This window comes from Melopsittacus undulatus, chromosome 12, assembly GCF_012275295.1.
Source record: "Melopsittacus undulatus isolate bMelUnd1 chromosome 12, bMelUnd1.mat.Z, whole genome shotgun sequence".
Classification (NCBI taxonomy): domain Eukaryota; kingdom Metazoa; phylum Chordata; class Aves; order Psittaciformes; family Psittaculidae; genus Melopsittacus; species Melopsittacus undulatus.
This window is the reverse complement of record NC_047538.1, coordinates 16792274-16816935: the sequence shown is the minus strand read 5'-3', so window position 1 is coordinate 16816935 and position 24662 is coordinate 16792274. Positions and strand designations below refer to the sequence as shown.

Here is a 24662-nt window from a genome sequence, read left to right as displayed (position 1 = left end):
TTTTCTTTTATTGCTTTTCTGATCTCTTACCTCAATTGTCTTATAAATAGGCTGGCACAATCAAAACAGCAGTTACGGGGACAAGTATACAGACTGGTAAGAAGACTTTATATTTGGGCATTGGAAATTCAGATTTTCACTTTTAGAATCTCACATTTAATCCTCTATTTCTTTCAGCTACAGTGAGTGGAAATGTCATAGTGAACACAGTAGCTGGAGTCCCTGCTGCTACCTTTCAGCCCATCAATAAACGTCTGGCTTCACCTGTTATACCTGGAACGCTGACTGTGAGTAGATCGCATCACTAGTTGTGTCCCTGGATTGACCTTTGGCTGCATGTTTTATCAGTGTATGTTTCCTTCTTTAGCTTTCCATGTTATCAGAAGCTCTGCTTCTTGCTTATTTCATGTGCATCATACTTCTCTATCAAACCCCTCTCCTTTACCAAAATATCAGAGCACATGGAGCAGTTGATCAGAAAAAAATGACTAATAGATATTACTGTTAAAAATAGTTTGTAGATGGGTGCTGTCATAGGCAATGTATTATGTTGCTATCATTTCCAGCTTGTAACTATTTTTTGCTTTGTTAATTATGATCTTTATTACTGTGTTGGTTTAAGACTATGGGAGATAAAGGAAAATAAGTGAAGGATAGTGAAACCAATCTTCTGTAATGTCATTAATGGTTTGATGATCAGCCTGTTTGAAAAAGGTTTAACCAGATGCTGATTGGAACATCTCCAAACAGATGTGTTAGAAAGATTTGGATGTTCTTTGCCCTTGCAATACTTTTGCATTTTTCATGTTTGTTTCTAAAACTGTACAGTCCACTTCCAGAATGTTCCATAGCTTCCATATGAGGTTTGGAAACTGTGAGAAATAATGACTCTATTCTTTTTCAGACTTCGGGAGGAACTGCAACTGCACAAGTGGTCCATACCCAGCAGCGAACTGCAGCAGCACCTGCTGCTTCCACAGAGCTGGTGACCATTGCATCTACCCAGGGAGTCCGTGCAGTGACATCAGTGACAGCATCAGCAGTAGTAACTACAAACTTAACACCTGTGCAGACCCAGACAAGATCTTTGGTGACTCAAGTTACACCAGGTAATAATCGTGTGTTTGGGGATTACCTAAAGGGTCACAGAACTTCTGCAGGTTGCTTGACCACTGTAGCCCCACAATATTGAAAGTCTGGGTTCATTGACAGCACAATTAATCGATAGTGTGATTTTTAGCTTGCTTTATTGCTGGTGCTTAGATTACACTTCTCTCCAGTTTTTCTAGATCAAGTGTTGAGATAGAGAGCAGCTTGGCCCCTAGGCATTACAATTAAAAAAAAGATTATTAGTAGTCTAGCAGTAAGATATTAGAGTTGACTGTCGGGACTAAAAATCATTATGAAGAAAGAAGCATATATTTATTTACTCTGCGTTTACATCATGTTCATGCTAATGTGTTGTTATTTGTAGTTAGTCCGCAAACTGTGCTGTAACAAAAATAGGCATTCAACAGTTTGATTTTTTTTTAAGTGAAATCAATGAATTAAACTGAATGTTGAAAATCTTCAGAGCATTTTGTGTTTTCTTTATTCACAGCTACACCAACAGTCCAGCTGTCTGGGAAAACAATCACCCCTGCTCACTTCCAGCTTCTGAGGCAACAGCAGCAGCAGGCTGCTCAGGTGCAGGTCCCACAGATCCAGGCTCAGGCACAAGCTCAGTCTCCAGCTCAAATAAAAACTGTAGGGAAATTGTCACAGGTGAGGAAATGCTTCTGAAGCAAGGTGGCATGTTGTTACTCCCATTGTTATTGTAAGCATCATTAGCAGTGTGTGTTGTATATCATGCTTTTTTGGGCTAGATTGAAATGCAGCTCTTTCTTGAATTCAGTCCTACTAAAATTTCATGAAGGCAGTTGAGTCTGATACTGCTGCAGTAGGTCAGGATGTAAAGCACTTGCTGTCACTTGCTGGCAACCCCTTGCATAAAGGAGTTGCATTCTTAGCTCTTTGTTCTTGATAAAGTCTGGCATAAAATGTTTCTTCTTTAAAGCTCCAGATTCATCTCCATTCTTTTTTTTTTTTTTGAGCAGTCATGTAAAAGGTTGGAAATTACCATAAAATCACAGAATAGTTTGGAATTTCACAGGTCATCCAGTCCAACTGATGGAAGTGTTTGATTTTTGCAGGAGCAGCTGATCAAGCTGCAGAAGCAGAAACTGCAGCTTCCCCAGCAGCAGGCAGCGCAGCAGACACAGCAAGGAGCACAACAGCAAACAGCGCAAGTGCAAGTGCAACAGCAACAGCAAACTCAGCAGCTCACTGCAGTTACAGCACCTCGTCCTGGTGCAGTTCTCACAGGCACTACTGTGACAAACCTGCAAGTTGCTCGTCTTGTAAGTTGTCTTTAACTTTGTAAAAACAGCCTTAAACACCTTATTCTTTTTGTGGATTTAAATGAACTGGGTACTGGTCATCCATGCATACGAGTGCCCTTTGCTTTAATTAAGTAGTACAAAAGATACAACTGGAAGATAAATAGCTTTAAATTGTGCTTTACCAGTATCATCACTGAATTGTATTACTGTAAAGGAGCAATTATATTTAGAAACATTTACAACTATCACTTTATAATAACCTCCTATATACAGCAAATATTTTTTGTGCCAGTACAATAATCTTCATTCCTTACTGCTTAGACTCGTGTTCCTGCTTCCCAGCTTCAAGCACAAGGACAGATCCAGGCCCAAACTCCGCAAGCAGCACAGGTTGCTTTGGCAAAGCCTCCGGTGGTGTCTGTTCCAGCTGCTGTTGTGTCATCTGCAGGAGTCACTACGCTCCCTGTTACTGTTGCAGGCATTAGTGTTGCCATTGGGCAGCCACAGAAAGCAGCAGGTATGTCAACAGGCTTGCTAAAGCATAATGAAGTTTTACTGCCCACTTTTTTAAAGGCAGAATATTTTAAGTAATGTCTTGTGTGGGACATTCTTGCTTTTTAAAAGCTGAAGTGATAGAGGTTGCATTCCTGTTTGTTTAAAAAAAAAGATAGGAGAATCATACTTACTGCATCTAATCTGGAGGTCAGCACCATTCTGTAGCCAGATGTGGTGGGGTTTTGGTTGGTTGGTTTTCAATCTGTGCATGAGAGTAGGTGAGCAGGTTTAGTTTTACAAATAAAGACAGAGTAATTTCATAATTTCTTTTAAACTCAAAATGGACATAAGGAGACTTGTATTTTGTAACAGCCTCCTGTAGTAAGGACAGAATTTTTCTTGTAGGAAGATCATTGTTTTAACACACAGTTAACTTACTCATGCCCTTAGAATGTTTCTTTTCCTCCACTGTCAAAATCATATGTCTTATTCCCATTAAAATCAGTGGGCTGTTAGTGCTGAGGGCTATGCAGATGAATAAGTCTATAAAAAGCACAGTCTGTGCTTGCAAGCTGTGATTACTGGGACAAAGCAATAAAATGAAGACTCTTACAGTTCTAATTATTCTTGTAATTTTCAGGAGGCCAGACGGTAGTTGCACAGCCACTGCATGTCCAGCAGCTTCTAAAACTCAAGCATCATCAAGCAGCACAGCAACAGAAAGCTATCCAGCCTCAGGTTGCTCAGGGTCAGGCTACTGTGCAGCAAAAGGTACTGGCTGTTTGCTCTCCTGTTGAGTTATGCTTTTGTGGTTGTAAAGCTCCAGCTCTGAATTATGAGGACACTCCTAGAGAGTCAGGATTTCTAGGGTGAATCTTAAGTATACAGAGAGAGAATAGTTTCTCATGTGCCTTGTCAGGTGCTCAATATTCTTTTCAATAAGGTGGCTGTTCAGTGTCATTTCTCAGGCCCCAAATTGGATTTTCTTTCTTAAGCGACAGAATCTCATTAGTTGTTTCTAACATAGCCAGATGTGGAAAATTCCTAAAGATTTTCACTGTTTACAATATAATTTGTGCAAAATACACTTTTCTTTCCTGAAATGTCATGTTCTTATGGGCTTTGCTGTCAGCCAGACACCAGTGTTGTTTTTTGGAAGCACATTATCATATAAAGTGTGCATGTGTGTGCAAGAGAGAACCTTTTCAGTAGATAGAATCATAGAATGGTTTGGGCTGGAAGGGACCTTAAAGATCATCTAGCTCCAACTGCCCTGCCAAAGGCAGGGAATAAATACTTACAGTGATTCAGGATATCTGTATAAGTGCATGAAAGCTTTTGACTAGTGCTCATTTTGCTATTACTAATCCTGGAAGGATTTTGTTTCAATAATTAAATAGAATTAATCCTATTAGCTACCTGCCTATTCTTTAAAATACACATGTGTTTTGTAGTCATTAATGCTTTTTTTTTCTCTTCTGCAGATAAATGCTCAACAGGTTACAGTCCAAGCCCAACAGCAGACTTCACAGCAACAAAAAGTAACTTATACTACACAGCCTGCCATTAAAACACAGTTCTTAACAACTCCAATTTCCCAAACCCAGAAACCAGGTGGAACCCAGCAAGTCCAGGCCCAGATTCAGGTACAGGTAACACAAGTTTACACCTTTAAACTGCTGTGACTGGAGTATTGTAAAGATGAGAGGTGAGGTAGCATTTTAGCACTCACTCTTATTCTAGTCACACATTTGTTTAAATGGACTTTATAGTAAAATTCACTGGTGCTGAATATGTGGCCTTATAGCAGGTTAGAGGAACTATCTGAGCTATAAGATTGCCTTTCCTCTTTTAAATAATCAAATTGAGTCACTCCTTTTTATTAAGCAAGGGATTCCATACTTTTATATACTAAGGAAGATTTCTGGTGCTGCCTCCCAGCCTTATTTCTGGCAGCCAAGTGTAGGCGACACTTCTTTTCTGTATAACTGGATCAGTCCATGGAAAAAGAAGGAGGTTAGGAACTGGAAGCTTTACTCTTTCAAAAGTATATCTAAGATAATGTGGCCCATTAGAATTTATTGCTTCCTTCAATTTTATATATAATTAAGAGGAAACAAGTATGTTGCAGTTAAAATTGAAAAATACTTCTCTGCTAGCTAAGTTCTTCAATACACTGATCTAAAAAGCTTTACAAAAGTTCAGTATTGGTCTGAATGCCAAGCTGAAACTTACTGTGACCAGGATCTTGGAAAGGCTTTCACTGGTAGCAATATAGGTATAATGTTTTGCTGCTATTAGCAAGATTGTATTTTGACCAAGTCTTTGTTTATTCAATGGCACTACAGGTTGCAAAACTTCCACAAGTGGTCCAACAACAGGCTACTGTTGCCAACATTCAACAGATGGTTTCAGTTTCCCAGCAGGTAGGTTTCGTGCTTGTCAAATTTAGCATTAGAAACATGATCCTAGTGAAAGCTCATTTGTTTTGAAGATGTGTATTTTCATCTTATATGTGGCATAGGTGGTATTTTGGAAGGATATAGCAAATGGCTTCTATAAAAATGAATCGTGTGAATACTGAGTCAGCTGCTGTATATTCTGTAGTCTAGAACTTGGGTAGATGGAGCAATGTTTGTTCATCATCGTAGGTAAGTGGAAAAACAGATTTTAAAAGGTATTTTGTAGCACTGAAAGAATTTATAATAATTGGTTTCTTGTGTAGTCAAGATAGCAAATAACTGAACTGATGAGTGCTGTCTGAGTTTGTTCAACTGAGTTTGTTCTGGGAGAGTTAGGACAAATTGAGGGTTACACGTTGTTTTGTTCAGCTCACAAAGCTGTGCCAAGTGTCTTGTAAAAGTCAGAATGGTTTGGTATCTGTCCTAAGTGTTGTATGGACAGGAGTAGGGCAAGAGAAGGTCGTACGATTTGGTTACCCTCCGCCAACTACCAGGCTCTTTACTTAACAGTTTAGAACAATGTCATTCAGACCATTAGCAACAGGCGCAACTTATGCAGTTGATTGGCAGGAATGATTTAGTTTTGGATGGTGAATGAAGTTACTGCCTTTGGTGCACAAAAATCTGAGCCAGTCAGCTCTTGGTCTGTGACAATTTATAGTGCAGTGTTTTAGTGCAGAATAAAATCTGTGACTTTTTATCTCCAAACGATGATGAAGAGGTGCAAGCTGACTGATAGCCACTGCAAATGTGAATGTTCAAGGGCAAGGTAGACAGCAGGGCATAGAAACCTCATCACTCAACACAAGTTGAGTTGTCCTGTGCAGTCAGCAGGAGCTCCTAGATAATTTGTCAAGGAACATTAAAAGCTAGATTTCCAGAGGTCACTGATGTTGCCATAACTCCGGGACTGGTGAAATCCATGGTAAAATGACAACCAACCACCTCCCCTCCCACACAAGTCAGTAATGTCAGCAGCAGTAGGATCAGGCCATGCCAAGTACGTTTAAAATGGCAGTCTCTATGTGTATGTGGCATTCTTTTTACCTTCATTTTTAGTGCTTCCCAGAGGATTTCTCTTGGATTAATCAAGAGCTGACTTTCCCCTAGAGAAGCCCTTGCAGCTTCATTTGGTTTCTGCCTCTATAAAAGGCAGTTGAACTTCCTCAGTTTTAATTATGTTGTCACCTGAACAAAGAGATGCTGAATTTTCTTCTCCCTTGCTCTGGGTAGAGATATGAAAGTTAAGATTTCTGGATAGAGTTCTAACTATTCTACCCTAAATTGGCAATAGAGACTGGCAGCTGTAGTCTGAAAGGGTAATATGAGAGACTGGTAGGAAGCTTTGGTGGCTGTGTTTATTGTCACAATATGGGTGCGGAGTTGGCATTCTAATCTCTTTGATCCTCCATCTATCCCTCTGTTCTTTTCCCTGTTCCTTCATTTCTGCTTCTGCAGTACAAGAATTTTCCAGTTTATCCAGTGGGATTTCTATACCTTTCATCTATCTTATGTAAAGGATCTGGGGGAATGTCCTTTGATTTGCACTGCAGAGATCTAAGTTAAGGCATCTCAGCTCTTAGTTCTGAATTATAAGGCTCTAGAAGGTGTGACAGAATGGTGTTTCTCAGTGAAACCACAGCCTGTGCTCCCAGAATCCCTCCCAGCTTTCTTACTTTGATCAAGAAGTTTGTCAGTCAAGAGAGCAAATGCCTGTGTAAGAAAGATGCCTTCTGTAGAGCAGAAATGTAATGACTGCTCAGTTTAATGCCAAACTATTCTATCATTGCTTTGTCATTCTCATGTCTAGGTACAGGCTCAACCCCAAACTGTGACACTTTCTCAGACGACAGCAGGTCAACAGCAAGTTCAGGTGATTCCTGCCACAACTGCTACTGCTCAGGTCGTCCAGCAGAAACTCATACAACAGCAAGTCGTGACAACAGCGTCTCCCCAGATTCAGGCTCCGGGTGTACAGAATCCATCCCAGACACCAGCAACATCTGAAGCCCAGAATCAGCAAGCAAAAGTACAAATGAGGACGCCTACTGTCAGATTAAAGGCACCTACTAAACCAAGTTGAACTAATGGTTATAATGCAATAACAGGGAAACACAGCGTTTCTTAGTTGCTAAGCCAAGTGAGAAGCTACTCCAAACACCCAAATGAAGAGAAACCACCTCTATTTTTTTTTAGCTGAAGTGTTTTTTGCTGGTGAACATTTAAACATGGAAACTCTCATATAACTTCAGTGTATTAGCAACTGTTTAGCACTCAAAATCTGTACAAGCTGCATTCTGCCAGTGTTCTCTGTGCTCATTCAGACCAGATAAAGCAAGCATTAGTTACGTTTAAAACCTGCCCAGCTTCACAAAAGTAACATGGTAATATGCCATACATGTCAGTAAAATTCATCTGCCCGTGGGAATATGCAGTTCTTTGCTGTAGTTCAGATGTGTGCTGAATATCCACGGTGAAGCCATTCGAAGAACAAGGTGTGGCTATTACAGCAAAGTATTTTCCATCTGTATAAAAGCTGCGTGTTGTTCTTGCTTGAGGTAAATACCTCTGGAAGATCGTAACATATTTGAAGTGCTCCCTGCAAAGTTTAGCCAATAAATGTGAAAACCTGTAAGTATATGTAATTAAAAAAGGAAAGAAAAGTTTCATTCTCCATTTTTGTAAGTCTTTTAAAAATGTTTGTTAGTAGTTTTGTGTACAGTTTACTGAATCACCCAACCTGTGCCCTCATTCTCATATTTCACTTTAAGGTAATGGGTATTTTAGGCATGAACTGAGTAAATACTGTGTTGATAGTAGATGTGTATTAAAGTGTAGCCCTTTCTTTTTTTCGGTAGAAGATGTTTGGATACAGCTCAACAATTGATCCATAGCTGTTCCTCATGGGACTTCCATCAAGGAAAATCTCCAACTGATAAAATTTAATCTCTCAGTTTCATTCTGCTCTTGCAACATGTTTAAATGTTCAGTACTTTCTACTCAGCTTTCAGCTCGGGGAAGGGTGGGGGGCTAGGGGAAGGGAGAATAGTGAAATGAAATCTAAGACTTACTTCTTCAACTGTGTAAAGAATCAGATCTAACTTTTGTACTATTCTTTTACTAAAGCTAATGATGAATGTATCTTCAGGTGGGTATTTTGGATGTGAATAGAGCGTGGCCTCTTCCTCCAAATCAGTTTGCCTTATTGTTATGATGAAAAAAAACCTTAGCAAAAAGCTGCATAGAACTGTGGGGGTTTTCTTTACTTTTCTTGCATAAAATGAAAAGCAGACTCTGTTTGCAAACAGCACTGAGTGAGGAATCAGAAAGTTCTTGGTGGCTTCAATGGATTCGTTTTACTTTGGCCATAAAGGTGCATGACGTGTCAGATCCAGACAATTCTCACATTCCTTCTCTGAGACGGTTTTATTTTTCCATTCTGTGATCCTTTTAGGAGGGGAGCCTGTTTAAAGGCAAGGAAAGCATATCTTTTGTTCCTGACCTCTGTATGTACGCACCTATTGGTACCCAGCAACCCAAATGGCTTAAACAAGAAAGAATACCCATTAGTAGGAGAGGGACAGCCCATTCTGTTAAGACCACGAATGCAAACACTGGGTCAGGCAGCCTTCCCAATTTATCTGTGTGTTAATTTTATACCTCTTTTCTCCTGCAGCCTCTGGGACCCCCAGTCCTGCAATTACGGGGCAGTGTTGTTTTTTTAAGCTGTTTGTGCATGTGGCAGCATTCCCTCACCCCTCTTTGGGGTTTGTGCCATTACCTAAATGTCGTTTCTAGCCGCAAAGCTGGTGTTGTTGGCAGTGGAATAGTTGGAAATGCGAAGCAGATGCAGTGGTAGCGGGTAACTGACGCTGTGTACGGTATCGTGATGCTCATCCAAATACTGCTTAGTTAGCCCCAGTTTTACTTTTAAATGTTTAGCTCTTACTGTGTGCATGGGGGGACACACTTCCAACAGTGGGAAAGCTGTTGGCTGCATCATTGTGCTGATCTGATTTGGTGTCTCAAGAGGCGATTGTTTCTTGTTTAGGTCAGTTCATGCAGATAAAAATCACCTTTTTTACTTTGTTTCTTTCTCCTTTTGTTTTTCCTTTCGATGTGTCTTTCTCCCAGGAGCGCGTTAGGAAGTCAACCTGTAAATAGCTGATGAACATAAGCATTTGTACTTGACGCAGTAGGATTGTAAGGAATAGCGATGTATCCTACCTGAAGGTGTAATAAAGTGTACATTTTTATAACGCCATCGTGCTCTGCCTTCTGTAACCCGCGGCCATCGGGCGGCTCTCGGCACCGGTGCAGCGGCGGCTGCGGGGCCGGCCCCGCCGTGGGGCGGAGCGGCCGCGGCTCCTGCTCCGCCCTTCCGCCGGCAGCATGGCGCGGGCGGCCGCGGTGGCCGCCGGCCTGGAGGCCGTGCTGAGCAGCCGCAGCAATGCCAACCGCGTCTTCGAGCTCCTGGAGCTGCTGGCGGTGCGGGACGGGGATGGGGCCGGGGCCGGGAGGGCTGTGGGGCTGCGCTGGGGGGGTGAGGGCCGCGGCTCGGCCTTTCCTCATGGACGTGCTCTTCCAGGGCCAGGAGGAGGAGGAGGACATCCTGTGCGCCGGCAGGGCCTGCAGCCGGCTCTTCGGGGCCTTGCTGGAGCGCAGGGAGCTGTTCGTGGGCCCGCTGCCCCCCGAGGAGGCCTCTCTGGCCGGTGAGTGGAGAGCGGCCCGGGGCTGGGTCGCGCCCGGCTGGGTCTCGGCCCGGCGCTCCGAGCGGTCACAGTTGTGTGTTTCACCCTCAGGTGAGCACAGCGCTGAGGACAAGTACAAGATCTGGATGAGGCACCGCTACAAGGAGTGCGTGGATTGCTTGGCGGAGCTCATGGCGCACGAAGCCTTCCAGGTGAAGGTAGGTGCCGAGCCTGCTGCTGAGCTCACATGGGCGTCCCTTGCCATGCAGAAGCATTTCTCGCTCCTCTATTTCCATGTGGAAGGGCCGGCAGTGCTGTGAGGTGTTGCTGGTGCGCTGGCTCATCCCTGCGCACCGGGCTTGCAGCATTCTTAGTGAGGAGCATAGATCATTCTCCATTGGGTCTGAGCCCTGGTGTCCTTGTTCAGGTGGGGTTTTGTCTTGTTTCTCTTTTAAGGAGCTGTCGCTGTGCACCCTTATGAAGTTTGTTGAGTTGGAGGCACGGTACCCACTGATCAAAGTAGAGTGGAAGGGGAGCTTAACTTTTCCTCGTGACCTTCTGAAGGTAAGCTGCAGAACTAAGTTAACCCTGTCGGTTACCTGATGGCACACAGCCTCATGTGCACACCCTCTCCAGTTACTCAACCATCAACCTAGGAGGTTCTCAGTCCAAAGGAAGGTGGGGGTCTGGAAGAGCACCAAGAGCTTCTGTCCCTGGTGAGGTGCCAGGTTTGAGATGGTTGCCTGAGTGTTTGTGAAGTACTGGTGCTGGAGTCACGTTTTGGAGTCCCTGACTGCACTCACAAGGACAGGCACATGAGAGGGAAGGTGCTGATGCTGGTTCAGCCACTGTGTCATTTCTAAATGACATTGTCCTTGATGGAAGGGGCCCCTTGTGGAGGTTGGGAGGGCCGGTCAGAATGGCTTGTGAATGTTGCCCTGGGGAAAGCAGCACACATTGAGTGTCTGCCTTTCAGAAGGACAGGAGGGTGCCTCAGCCAGCTCAGCTCTCTGGCTACTGCAGTAGAGACTAACTTGTTGCTTTCCTTTGCCAACCTTTTGTTAGGTAGTTGTTGATGGCTTACTGCCCTTAAATGAGGACGCTTCACTGCTCATCTCTCGCTTTCAAGAATACATGGAGTATGATGACATTCGGTACTTTGTCATAAGGGCAGTCACTGAGAGTATTGGACAAGTCATGCAGAAGACAAAAGAGGTAACGAATGTTCTTGTTGAGGTGGGTCTGGATAAACTGCTCTGAAACAGTGTGTGTTGTGCACGAAGCAGGGAGCAACTAGTGGTAAATGGAAAAGTTTGGAAGCAAGAGGAATGAGTGTGCCATCCGCAGGTATTGGGTTTTAATTGTTTTTAATGACTCTTCAGTTTCCAATTGACAGTAGTTCAAGACACATCGTTCCTGCAGATCCTTCTGGTCTGGGTTCTAGCTTCTGTTTTACTCAAGTCTCTGCAGCTCAGGTGGCACACACAGAGCTTTTAAGTCAGTTCTCTCTTTGGTGCAGAAGAGTCTGTTTTCTTTAATAGGATCCACCAATTTTGTTAAACCAGAAACAGTTTCTATCTCTTTAGTTCAGAGGTAGGTTTTGTGTTGTGCAAAAAGATAATGCTCCAGGACAAGACAGCAATAGAGAATGTACCAGTATGTAGTTCAACCCATCAGCATTTTTCCTTTCCTTTTTCTTTCCTAGATACTTAGTTCCTAGTGCTTAGGAGATAGTAGGATGCTGGCTTCAGTATTGCCCTTTCTCTTGTGGAACTTGCTTCATGTTTAATTATATGTTTTTTTCTCAGAGGCCGCTGCCATTTTACCAGCAGAATGTATTTTCCCTCATTTCGCCCATTAACATGCCAAACAAAGAGAGTGACATGGTCAAATTTCTGGTGAAGCAAGGTTAGTAAGCTCCATGTGATGAGCTGTGTATGGAAAAGAAAATCAAGTTTAAGGTTTATTGTGTATAGACATATTATTGTTTGGTTATGAAGACATCTGCTGCTGTGATCACAGCGATTCTAAGCAGTATTAGAAAATCCACATTCCTCAGTTTGCAGTGGGGTTTGTCATGGACTTGTATCAAGACAAGGATTCAGGCTAAATTTTTAGGGTATCAAATAAGTAAAAAAGGGTCATCTTAACTTTTTAAACATCCATTTCAAGTTCAGCATCTCTTGCCCTTTCTTCTTAGACAACTGGGAGGAACTGAAAGTGTCAAAGCTGCAGGTAAGTGTTCGTTTGGTGCTTCAGAGTTGAAATTTTATCTACTTAAAGTAGAGCTTTACCTACACTGGTGTTTGGTGTAGCTTTACCTACACCAGTGTTTGGTGTAGCTTTACCTACACCAGTTAACTCACTGTTTGCAATTCTGTTTTAAGGCACACAAGCAGGCCTTTGAAAAAATGTGGCTCAGTTTCTTGAAGCACAAGGTGAGTGTTCCTTCTGCCACTGGTCGGTACCACTCTTCTGTCACTAATCTTTAGAGGCTGTTGTTGCATGGAGCTCCTGGTAGGACCCCACTGTTTCAGTGTTGGATGAGAACAACGCATTCACCACTTCTGCTGGGTTGTTCTGCCTCATGTATGATCTGTTTCTTCTCCTTACTCTCGTCCTCTTTTTTTCCACCTTAAACAAATCTAACCCAAGGAGTGACCTGCAGCAATAACAGTCTCTTTTCACATGTTGAAGGCTACCCAGCTTTATTGCTAGTGACTTTGCCCTCTGAGCTGTGATGACACTTTTAGTTGTAAGCACTTGCTGCTTTAATGAACTTGATGGTCATGTGTCACTTGTAAGCTCTCGTATTTGGGAACTGTTGCTGAAAGCTATATTGTCCTGGCACATTCCCTTCTGTTTGTGTGTTGTCTTTTTGAACCATGGGTTGCTGTTGCTCTCAGAGTTCTCTCACAATGATGGTTTGACTGTATTTTGTCATCCTTCACAGCTACCCACTGGCCTCTACAAAAAAGTTCTTGTTATTCTGCATGACTCCATCCTGCCTTACATGAATGAACCCACTCTCATGATAGATTTCTTAACACTGGCCTATGGCATAGGTGAGTCAAAACAGGCTTTTTGTTGTTTGTGAGACATACCTGCAACATGATACAGACGGACTTGGCAGGTCTGCTAGATGCAGCGCCATGGCATAGATGAGGAAACAAATGTACTTTTGGCTGGGATGAAGCTAAGGAACAAGGGTGAACTCCACTGCCACTAGAAATGAGATGTTTTTACCTCTGTTTGTTAGTGTTGTTGCTCCTTGTGTATAAGGAAAATAATATTTAAAGCCTTAGGAAGTGTAGAATACTGGAGTGATCTCTTAAATAGAGTTCAGCCAGCACTGCTGATACCTGGTGGCCTCAGGACACAGGATGCCCAGATTCCTACAGGGATATCCTAAGACCTTTGCCTGCCAGTGTGGCATTATCGAAGGATTAGAGCATCATGTTTTTGTGCTTTCTGTCCTTCAGAGTCTGTTCCTCAGTTTAATCTTTGTAAGTTTAATCTTTATAAGTCCTACAGTTTAATCTTTGTAAGAAACTTGTGACCCTCTGGAAGGTTTTAGATTAAATTGTGTCACCTTACAGCCATCATGATTTCAGGTTTCTCTGATTCTCTGTTCTCTGATTTCAGGTACTCTTAGTTTTGTTGTCCTGGGGAGGTTTTAAAATAAAAACAAGTTGAAGCTGAACAGTTTTGGGGTTTGGTTTTTTTTGGTTGGTTTGGTTTTTATTGTGTTGATACCTGCCTGCTTTCTTACAGGTGGAGCAATCAGTCTTTTAGCCTTAAATGGATTATTTATTCTGATTCATCAACATAATCTGTAAGTAAAAAGAGCATATTGTTTAAAGCAACATGGGGGTTTGCATTTATATCTTTATGTAAAGGAATGGAAATGGATTCTCCACAGCTGCAGGCTTTAAATTCCCCCATGAGAGAGCCAAACTCTGCACCAGAGGCTCAGCTGTTTGGATGCTAGCTCTTTTGGTAGTCTGACTTTATTTTCAGCTGAGCCTAAATATGCTCTTCTCCAGACTGTGGCTGCTCAGCACTTGAAAATCGATTTCCATTGATCTGATTACATAGTGAAGCAATAGTCTTTAGTGTGCCTTTCACTGGATCGTGTACCATTTGCAGTCAGTGGACATAGCTTCACATCCTGCAAACGGCTGGGCACTGCTAGAGCCATAAATTTTCCTTACAGCTTGTTTTCAAGTGGTGGCTGTAGAGAGGCACTAAGAAAGCTAAACAGAGCACAGCAGTGATCCATAATGAAAGCACAGAAACATTTAGACACAGTGTAGTCCCACCACTAACCGATGTCTTTTTGCTGTTTTATAACAGGGAATATCCTGACTTCTACAAAAAGCTGTACAGTCTTTTAGACCCTTCTGTATATCATGTGAAGTACCGAGCCCGCTTCTTCCATTTGCTTGATCTGTTTTTGTCTTCATCGTAAGTAGCATCTTTATGTTCACATATTTTCCTCCTGCTTTTCTGTTATTCTTGAGCAGTCCCCCACATCTGGATATTACGTATTCAGTGTGCCTGCTGGATTAGATTCATTTTTACTGAGGAAACTGAATCTAAGGGTGTTATTGTAGTGGTGTGTAATTTTTCATGTGCTGTTTCTGAAGATCTGCCATACAACATCTAGTTTCAAGAAGTGAAAATGCAGTTAGTGATCTGAGTTTGATCTGCGAGTGATTATGGATGTATTTGATCTGTATTCCATTTGGCTGAAGGTGGTGATTTTTCTGTCAATCTTTATGAATATGGAAAAATAACATTCGCAGGCTTTTTATAGGTGATAAAGCTGTTGATAAATTGATGACCTTTTGCAGACATCTAACATTGAAATATGAAGTGGTTGACAGTCTGTCTTGATCCTGTCAGATCATCGTACACAGGGAAGAAGGGAGATAAGCAGCTGGTCAGATAGTTGCCATCATATGTTAGAAAATAAACCAAGAGTAACGCTTTACAGTTCAGCACTGAGCATTTAATATCAGACTGCTTGTATCCATAGTGTACCTTGGAGAGAGTAACAAGGTCTGACAGATGGTGTCCTATGGGGTGGCTCTGCTGAGCCTTGCAAGTGTAACAAGCCCTAGGGCTGAAAGCTGAGTGGCTGAAAATTGTCATTTTTCATCCTGGTTCTTCTGACCTGAAAAAAGTGCCTGGATGAGCTGATTGCTGTTAGAAATTTGCATTTTTACCATTAGAAAAAAACCCTTACCCTGCACATTTACATTACAGCAGCTTAATGTTCCCATTAACAGCTGCAGTGCTTGCTTTAGTCCTGGAAGTATTATGTAAATTTACCATCATGGCCTGTGTATTAATTAAACCTAAAAAAATGACATGAGAAGAAGTGCTTGCCTGGCTAAGTGTATAAACCCAGAAGTTTATAAAAGGACTGAATAAAGACTGCCATGTGAATGACCATGTACCAGAGCTGTGCTTGACAAGTGCCTGGAGCGGTGCCATGCATCTGGATTGAATTGATTTGAGATTATTCATGCACTGAATGGAAATGCCCACAGATTTCTTCCAGAGAGCACACAAGAGCCTATATTGCTGCTTGAAATCAGGATTCTAACAGCTTCTCTTTACTCCATAGCCTAAAAATCCTGAAGAGCCCCACAGATCTTTTCCCTGACCTGCTGTTTGGATCGGTGAGGCTCACTGATAGGACTTTTACAAGCTGGTTTCTTCTGTCTCCTTTCCAACAGCCACCTGCCAGCGTACCTGGTGGCAGCATTTATAAAGCGCCTCTCCCGGCTGGCCCTCACTGCTCCTCCTGAGGCTCTGCTCATGGTCATTCCCTTCATCTGTAACCTCTTTCGGAGGCACCCCTCATGCAAAGTGCTAGTACACAGGCCTAATGGGCCAGAAGGTAAGGGGGAGGGTGGGCAGAGGGTTCTGTGTTGTGCCTTGAGACAATGTAAAGAGCAGGATTCCTGTGGAGGAGGAGGTGAGATCCCAGTTCTGAGGTTTAGAGGTTCCTTCTGTGCCTTGAGTTTGTGAGAAGCCAGCAGGCTGTTCCTGCCAGCTCTGTAACTGTGAAGACCTGCCTGCATTGCTCCTCTGACCTCGGGCCTCACAGTTGGTTCCCCTGGTGTCGTGATTCCCTGGGTGAAGGCTGCTTTGAGCCTGACACACTGACCCAGGCTGCTTCCAAGTGCTAAAGGACTGGTAGAGCTGTACCAGACACTGAGCTTGTCTTGTTCTGTGGCATCGCTCTGGGTCTCTTTGTTCCCTTTGGTGTTAGACACATCACACAGGAGGTATTTGCTCTCTATTTCCTTAGATATTTCAGAAGATCCATATATTATGGAGGAGGAGGAGCCATCCAAAAGCAGGGCTTTAGAAAGCTCTCTCTGGGAGATTCAGGTATGTCAGTTAAAAAGGAACTTCTGCATGGTATGGGTTTCTTCGAACTTTGCTGCTTCCTTGACACATGTTGGCAGTCCCACTTACACAAACCTGCTGAGGTACATCCTGCAAATGCAATGAGCTTCTGGATGATCCTTTACTCTGCACCCTTTTTGTCCTAGCATAAGAGGCAAAGGATTTCATGTACATGTCAATTAGGGGCTTGTGAGCACACAGCTGACTGTGCAGCTAGAAAGTGTGCAGTTAACAGCTGAAACAGACTAAATAGCTGAAAATCTATGAGGCTCTTTATTTGCTGTGAAGGGGAGAGAGGAACTCGCTGAGCACTGATGGAAATTAATTGGGTACAGCTAGGTCATCCTGTAGAAATGGGTTTAAAAATGCTGGAGAAGATTGTAAAGTTCACCTTTCACCTGGATCATTTGTAGGATAGCGCATGAAGGTGGAAGTTGGTTAAATTACTCCTGACTGTTCTAAAACCCTAATGCCAGGATTATCACTTTCATTTAAATGCTACAAGGATTTTGTGTAAGGGCTGAAACAGCAGCAAGGATGTTGTGCAGGAGCCAGGAAGTCCAGAGAGCTGGAGCTTGGCTGCAGGATCAGGGCAATGGGAGGGCAGAGTTGGGTTATACATTTTAGGTATGACCTGTGGAAGAGTCCCATCTGTCTTGAGCTGGATTTGAATGGGGTGAGAGGGGCCTTTGATGTGTGTGAAAGATGACTGAAATCAGGATTTCTTGACGCCCTATAGGAGCACAGTACAGCTGACTTGCTCCTGACAGAATTCAGTGTTCACTGAAGATCAGACCACCAAAGGGCAGATACCTTTATTCAAATCCAGATGGATGTGTGTTACCCTCTATTTACTGGACCATCTCCTGTTTGTCTTTGCTTTTGCAGACTCTACAAAGCCATTATCACCCAGAGGTGGCCAAGGCAGCTGCTATCCTGAACCAGTCTCTGTCTGAAATGGAGGATGACATATCAGGACTCTTGGAGCTCTCAGCTTATGAGGTAGTGTTGCTGTGCCTTTGTGAATGATTGGAACTCTGAATGCAATAGCTGTGTCCTGTTCATCAGCCTTGCTGCTGGGGAGGGAGCTAGACTGACTTTTGGTTGCTCAGAGCCAGGGACAAACAGGAAAATGTCCATTAAATAATGGAGCATGAGCAGCAGTGGTGACAGGGATGGCTTTTATGTAAAAGGGTTTTTTTACTAGATCTTTTAAGAGTGAGCAATGGAATCAACCAGGGTGAAGAGCTTGTACTGAGTTTTACCAATATCTTCTGGGTTTTGATTTGTAGCTTTTTGATAAAGAAGTAAAGAAGAAGGTGACTGACGTGCCCCTGGAGTTTGAGCAAGTGCGAGGCTTGTTTGGGAAGAAAAATGATGTTTTTGCAGAGCACTTTTCCTTGGATTGATGTGATCTCCTGCAAACACATCTGCACAAGTGACTGATCTTAGGGACGTGCACAAAGCTCACACTGTGCTCAGCAGTTCTGCCTTTGAAGTATCACCATGCGAGGAGAGCTGAACTGCTTGAGAAAAGTGCAGCTGCCTTCAGCGACCTTTGCCACTACCCATGGGTGGACTTCCCTTTGTTTCTCATGCTCATGTACTGCCATCCGATACTTGGATTTGCCTCAGAGCAAGGTTTTCTGGACTTGTTCATTGCTGGGGTTCCAGAGCTGCTGGTGCTGGCTATGGTCAGTAACTGCACCATCAGCCCATCTTGCTGCCATTCGATGGGACTGAGGGTGCTTGTGGTCTCTGACTGCTCCTTTTGCTTTTCAGATGTGTTATTTTTATACTAGAGCTGACAATCTGTTTGTAGGAAGAGATTTCAACAAAGAGCTGTAAACACCTGGTGATACCCTAATTGTATTTTTATATACACTTTAAAACCCATGTATTCAGAGGGTATTTAGTTTCCTATGTACTCGTCCAAACACTCCCATGTTTGAGGGACTCAACGCTCTGGTTTGTCAAAACCAACTCATGGATGATGATCAGTAATTCCAACTATGAAGTGTTGCTGATGTTCTTTCATCTACATCCATCTCGTGCTGTAAGGTTGCTTAATTCAAAATGCTCATGGGCTTTGGAAATCCTGGTGCCTCCTGTAGCAGGGAGGCCAAGTGATGTGCACTGAGGTGTGTGTCTAATCCTAGATTTTTGCTTCAGATTGATAAGCAGCTTGCTGAAGCTCTGCTTGCAGCCTGCAGGTGTTGTAGGAGCTCGGGCCAGTGTGTATCTGGGTGCTAATGGGGTTTTGACTCGTCCATTGATAGTAGGTGCTTTTGTTAATTTGGGTTTTTCATATAGTGCCAGAAGTCATGCAGAAGTTCCTTCTGATAGGGTTTTTGGTTTTGGCTTTTCCCCAGGGTTTTAAGTTTGAGCTTATCAAGAACACAGATAAACTCTGGGCCTTTTTTTTGTCTAATTATTTCCAACAATGGTATCTTGTTAGACTTTGCATAATTTGAAAATCAGTTTGTGGAGAAGAAAAATGCAGTCAAGAAAGTGGAGGCCAAGAAATGTCATTTGGCAGACAAGTGTAAGTCAAGGAGAGCTGCAGCTGTTTGGAGATCCTAAGTGTTAGATTTTCTTCATGCTTTCCAAACAATGGACATGTCCTCAGAGTATAGAGCTTGCAGCCCTGTCTCCTCCCTAGGCAGCCTCCTTTGTTTGTCTTTGACTTCTGGTGTCTGGCAGGAATACAGAATGGCTGAGATGGTAACTTACAACTTGAGAGTCCTCTGTTCAGGTTCACCCAAGCCTTCTGTTTCAGCTCTAAAATGTGTCTCCCTATATCTTATGTACATTGTATGTATGTGTTTGGTAAACGTTTTGAAGTGCTCTGATGCTACAGTAGTGAGCACCACATGGCTGCTTTTGAAAGAAGTGTCCAAGTCTGTCACCTTTCAGATGAAATGAATGAATATATTGAATATTGAAAAGAATAAGCACATATTTTTAATACTTTTCTGTGTATCTTTTTGTTTTACCCAGACTGTCCCAGTTTTATCTGTCTGAAGTAACTGCTGGGCAGTGTCATTCACAGCTTTCATAGTACTGACACTCAGGATTGTCAGGATTCTTTTTTAATGCACAAATATTAAACCATTTGAGCATGGGGCAAGTCCAGGTCTTGTGGTGTTGAAAATGAGGGAGTTTGGTTGGGTTTCTGTACCTGGACAGAGGGTGAGCAGTCTTTCTGTCAATAAAGCATCCAAAGGGCTGGTGTGTTTGCCTCTCTCCATTGTGTTGGGGTCTCTTGGCACCAAACAAAAATATCCCAGACATCGGGTAAATGGAGTTGGAGGGGAGTGATGGAAAGTAACAGCTCCTGCCTTCTGATACGCCCTCCTGCTGCCGTGTGGGCAGAACCTTGCATCTCTGGGGCCAAATGACCACAGACTATAATATCAATATACCTTGAAACGGGAGTGCTACTGGAAGTGGGGGTTTGCTTTTTCCCAGGAGGAAGTCCGTGAAGGTACCAGCATCTTCAGTGTTTTACCAGCCATGAATCCTGGATGGAAGAGGCCTGGGCTCAGATGCGAAATGAATGAATCATTGAGTCTCTACCTGTATCAGTTTCCTGCAGATTGGGAGAGTGAGGATTTACACTTCAGTTCTCTGCTGGAGACAGGAGACACCACATGCTGTGCTGTTGAACATGAGAGGCTTCATGACCAGGAGCTGCAGTTCCTGAGTGGAAGACCTGCTGGTGAAGAGGTGAGTCTGCTGGGTGTGCTGCTCTGCTCAGGTAAGTCCTGCAACCTAGGCAATGGCTCCTGGAATTCAGTGAGCCTTGAGAAGCTGTAGGTGAAATCTGCTGCTGTGTCCCACAGGGGAGGCCAGGGCAAAGGATGCAGGCAACAAGTGAAATCCCTGGGGCTGTGTGCTGGCAGCAGGGGTGTCTGCAGCCATCATCACTGATGCTGCCCTTACCCAGCGTGTGCCCAGAGCTTGGCTGGGTCTGTGGGCCAGCACACGGTGATCTTGTTTGATGTGTGCCTGAGGGTGGCTGACAGCTCACCAGCCTCATGTGCTCCATGGGATGGCTCCATGCCTCAGAGCTGGAACAGATCCACTCCTGCATCCTGTCCCAGGGCTTGGCTTCCTGCGCTCAGTGCGTCATGTCTAAAGCCGTAGTGTGTGGCTGCTTCCAGAGATACAGTCCTCTCCTGTGAAGCTTTCCCTCGTTAGAATGACTTCTGAAGCATCATCCTGCCTGGCTGAAATGCTTCCTGTGGACCATTTCTGCCTGAAGGCTTAGTTTTTCAAAGGTATTTAGTAAATGAATTCCTGTTATCTTTGAGGAGCTGTGTATAAATAGTGATGGGAGCTTTTATTCTCTTTCAGCTTATCAGAGATTTATGGCCTTATTTACTTCAAACTTTCTCTTGATTTCATACTTGGCAGCAGAGATTGCTTTCCCAGCAACAATCCTCCCTGTTCTCTGCACCCAAGAAGGCTGGAGTCTCCCATCCCCCTCCTGGGGGGCATTGCTGTCACTGGCATCTTTTGCACAGGGGCTTTGGTCCTCATGGTCTTGAGCTGCTGATATGGAGCCTGCCAGGTTGTGTCACACAGGCCAGAGGAGCTGGGACACATCCTGTGTGGTCCTCTGCAGTACCCAGGCCATGGAGAGCAGCTGGGGGGGGGGGGGGGGGGGGGATGTCTCCAAGCTGCCCCTCTGCGTGTGTGGAGGAAAACACTGCCCTGAGGGTTCTATACAGAGCTGGGCAATAGGCAGTCGCTGTTCGGGAGTTTCATCCACTGCTGGTCACTCATCTCCCTGTTACAGGACTGCTTTTAGAAGCTGTCAGCGTGCACGATCATGGGGAAAAGCAGATTGAAAGCCTCTGGTTTGAAACCAAGTCAGGGATCAGGAGGAGCAGCGATCTCTTGGTAACAACAGGTTTGTGTCCCACCGCTTCGATGCAGAGACAGCTGAGGGCTGCGGGATGGGGCTGCAGTCAGGGCCGGGGCTCTGCCCGCTCCCCCTTCCCTCGGGGCCAGCGAACCGGGGCCGGTGGCCACTAGAGGACGGTGCAGACCGGGCCAGGCTGTGCTCAGAGCTCGGCTCCCGCAGCACGCTTCTGGCTGTGCAGGAAGGGCAGCGAGCAGCGCGTTTGCTGGAGGTCGAACCTAAGGCTCGATTCCTGCAGCTCCCATAGGGATACGTGTGCCCACCCGGGCTGGAGCATCACTGCAGCGTGGATGGTGTGTAAGTACACAGGAGAGTAGATCCCAGCAAGCGTTAATGGGATGTATGGTGGATCTGCTTAGGAAATGGCCTTGCCATGACCCTGTTGTGCCGTGGCACTTGTGTGTCACCAGCTACAATGGCTGAGCCTGTGTCGGTGAATGCTTTGCTTGCTGATGCTGCATTGCTGTGCTGTGTGAGCAGCCTTCTCCTGGTTCTTCCCAAAGTAGCCACACGTGACATTTCATCCTTATGGTTTTAAAGCGTGTCCTGAAGATCTTCAGTCCCAATTTAGAAATATATTCTGATTCAGGATAGCATTTAAATGGATGCTTTAAATGTCATGGCAGATGAGATGTAGATTTGTGCTTTAGAGCACTTGGCTGTGTTTAATGCTCCCTAAGGTTCCTTACTGAGGAACCGGGGTGGCAAAGCATACACCAGCAGGGCAAAGCCTGCAGCCCCAAGTGCCAGGCTTGCTCTCAGAGGTCCCTTCAACCTAAGCAACAATTCCACCTCCAAAAACCTTATGGCCAGATGGAGCACTCGGTGCAGTCATGCAGGAAACCTGCACTGCTCACTGGTGTCAGCTGTCGTGGACCAGCTCTTCCTCTCCAAGCACTGTCCCTGGGAAATGGGCTGGGTTTGGGTCTCTGAGACCCTGCTTCAGCTCTGAGCACAGGGTATGGTCATTGTGCCACACGGTCAGGCTTGTGTCCTTTGTGAAAGTCACGTTCTCACCATCTGGAGTCGCTGGCCCCATCTGTACCTTGGTGCTAGGGAGAAAATGAGGGGAGAGGGATCTGCTGGTGCAGGTTTTTCCTTCTGCCTGAACAAGGACTTGCCTCAGCAAAACATGCTTGAGGGTGTGTAAAAACCAGGCCTGAATCTCAGCCCTGGGCTCAGAGGAGATGGGCTCATGGTCTCTTCTGGCTTTCAATCTGACAATGGGTGAGGGATGCACATACAGATAAACAATGAGGAGAGGGAGCATCCAATTAAACCCTCATCCCAGCCACCCAGTAGGAACTACCTCTGTATCACTCTATAATACATCAAAAAGGCTCTCTTGATGGTTTTCTACTGCATACAGCAGGATTCTGTTTCTGTTTTAGCAGTTTCTAACTATTCATTATTGCTGTGTCTAAACCTGATCTTACCTGGATAATAGGGCTCCAAGCAGTGATAAAATAAAGTGAAATTAAAATAACTACATAATAAAATTCCAGATTAAGCTGAAATTATGGTAAATCTTTTTAGAGCTGTGGAAAGGTAATAGCTAAACTGCATGGACTCAGTGTTTTGTTGAATGACTGTGATTAAATGTGTTGATCCTCATTATAGCTTTATGTCTATTTCTGTGTAATAACCGTAACTACAGTTCAGCTGCAGTTTGGCACTTTAAGAGATCTCCTTTGAATTCATAACTCATTGCCTGTCTTTTTGCTTGGCTTTTATAATCTCCAGGTAGGAAAGTGTGAGGACAGGTGATGGGTATTGACCCTGTGTACTGCAGGTCTTACAGCCAGGCCATCCTCCCTTGATGGCAAACTGCCTGATGGCCCAATCAACCTCCTGGCCACCGGTCTCCATCCACCAGCCGCAGTGACGTGACCCTTGGCTTTTGGTTGAGGCCCTGTCATAGCTCTGATGGCGCTTGAGAGCCGTGAATCATCTCAGCCCCATTTGCTAATTGCTGGAGAAGTGTGATGGCAAATGCTGCTTCCTGAGGGAGGAAGCTGTGGAGCTGCCGATGGAGCCAGCTCCATCGGCAGCTCCATCCATCGCTCCAGCCAGCGGCAGGGACCTTGGACTGCTGCTTGCATCCAGCACTTCTCATGTGGCATCCCACAGTGCTGGCTCATGAGGAGCTGATTCGGGCCAGGGAAGGGGAACATGGATTGGGCTGGGGGGATACTAAGCAAGAGCTGTGATAACCTGCAGCAGTGCTCAGGACCACGGCTCCTCCTTGGGCACAGTGTTTAGTGCAGGTACAGAAAGGCTTTCTCCTTTTATCATGCTGAGCTCATGGCAGGGACTTGTGAACCTGGGAACCGAGCTGCTCACAGAGCAAGTGACAGATCTGGCTTTACAGAACCGATGGTACACCTGTATTCCTGTGATTCACTATGTGTTCTTTCAGGTCAGATCAGTGATCCAGCGCTCGGCTCTGCCTCGTGTATTGATGAGTCCATAATCCCCTCTGCCTCTTCGCTTCAAGACAGTGTGAAACTGCTGCAAACCCTGAGACATTTCTGACACAGCACCAGAGCCTTGTGCTCCCCGTGCTGATGAGCATCACATGGAGCAGCTCTGAAGGGAGCAGGGGAGGAAGGTGACTGGAGCAGGCTTTAAAAGGAGGATTAGAAGTTACTTAGCGATGTGATCCAGCCAAAGGCTTCCCTCTGCCTGGGCCCATGGCAGCCCTCTTGTTGCTGGGGTTTTGCCCTACAAGGTGAAGCTCCTGCAATGGCAGAGTGCTGTTGTTTCATGGGTGTCCTACCTGCGTGCAGTGTTGGCTGCAAGTCCCTTGTGCTAAGCTTGATCCCTTCCCTGTCCTGTGGCTCTGCCATAGGGCACACAGGTACAGTGAGGGACAGCAGGGACCGTCTGCTGTGTGCTCCTTGAGGCCCAGCATGGAAACCCGAGCATTGCCAAGGACAGAGCATGAGGCTTGTGCAGGGATGGGAGGGAAGCACGGCCATGGTGCTGGCTCACTAAGGGGGCTTTCTCCTCCCATGCAGGAACCCGTGTACATGCCATGAGAAGGGGCTCATCACATGCAGAGCTTTGAATTCCCAGAACGGCATTAACAGAGCTGAGCTTTCTCCTCCCTTGCTCTGCACGGCTGCAGAACACTGACCCTGGTCCTCTGGGATGAACCTGATGGGCACTGGGATTGCTCCTAAAAGCCCCTGCACTGGTGATGGACAGACTGACTGACAGAGCTGTGCGCCCTCCAGTCTTGAGGGTCAGGTAGGTGGGATAAGGCACAGTGCTC

At 44.8% G+C, this 24662-nt stretch overlaps 2 protein-coding genes across 2 annotated transcripts in view; both read left to right on the top strand.

The window, feature by feature from the left end:
- The window catches only part of EP400 (E1A binding protein p400), a 47277-nt gene extending 37675 nt beyond the window's left edge, over nt 1-9602 (top strand). Inside the window, exons 43-52 of the mRNA XM_031047903.2 lie at nt 51-96; nt 178-287; nt 905-1118; nt 1613-1764; nt 2193-2399; nt 2703-2898; nt 3520-3647; nt 4361-4522; nt 5225-5302; nt 7155-9602. Of these exons, the coding sequence (XP_030903763.2) occupies nt 51-96; nt 178-287; nt 905-1118; nt 1613-1764; nt 2193-2399; nt 2703-2898; nt 3520-3647; nt 4361-4522; nt 5225-5302; nt 7155-7421 (1560 nt within the window). The 3' untranslated portion in view covers nt 7422-9602. The remainder of the gene's footprint in view (nt 1-50; nt 97-177; nt 288-904; nt 1119-1612; nt 1765-2192; nt 2400-2702; nt 2899-3519; nt 3648-4360; nt 4523-5224; nt 5303-7154) is intronic.
- A 110-nt stretch (nt 9603-9712) lies between these two features.
- Nucleotides 9713-19683, top strand: NOC4L (nucleolar complex associated 4 homolog). Its single transcript, XM_034068532.1, has 15 exons — nt 9713-9826; nt 9927-10050; nt 10141-10247; nt 10486-10593; nt 11095-11244; nt 11838-11937; nt 12230-12264; nt 12417-12467; nt 12983-13094; nt 13804-13864; nt 14386-14496; nt 15777-15940; nt 16355-16437; nt 17344-17457; nt 17748-19683. The coding sequence occupies exons 1-15, from the start codon at nt 9731-9733 to the stop codon at nt 17862-17864; spliced, it is 1533 nt and encodes a 510-aa protein (XP_033924423.1). The 5' UTR covers nt 9713-9730; the 3' UTR covers nt 17865-19683.
- Nucleotides 19684-24662: the final 4979 nt, after the last annotated feature.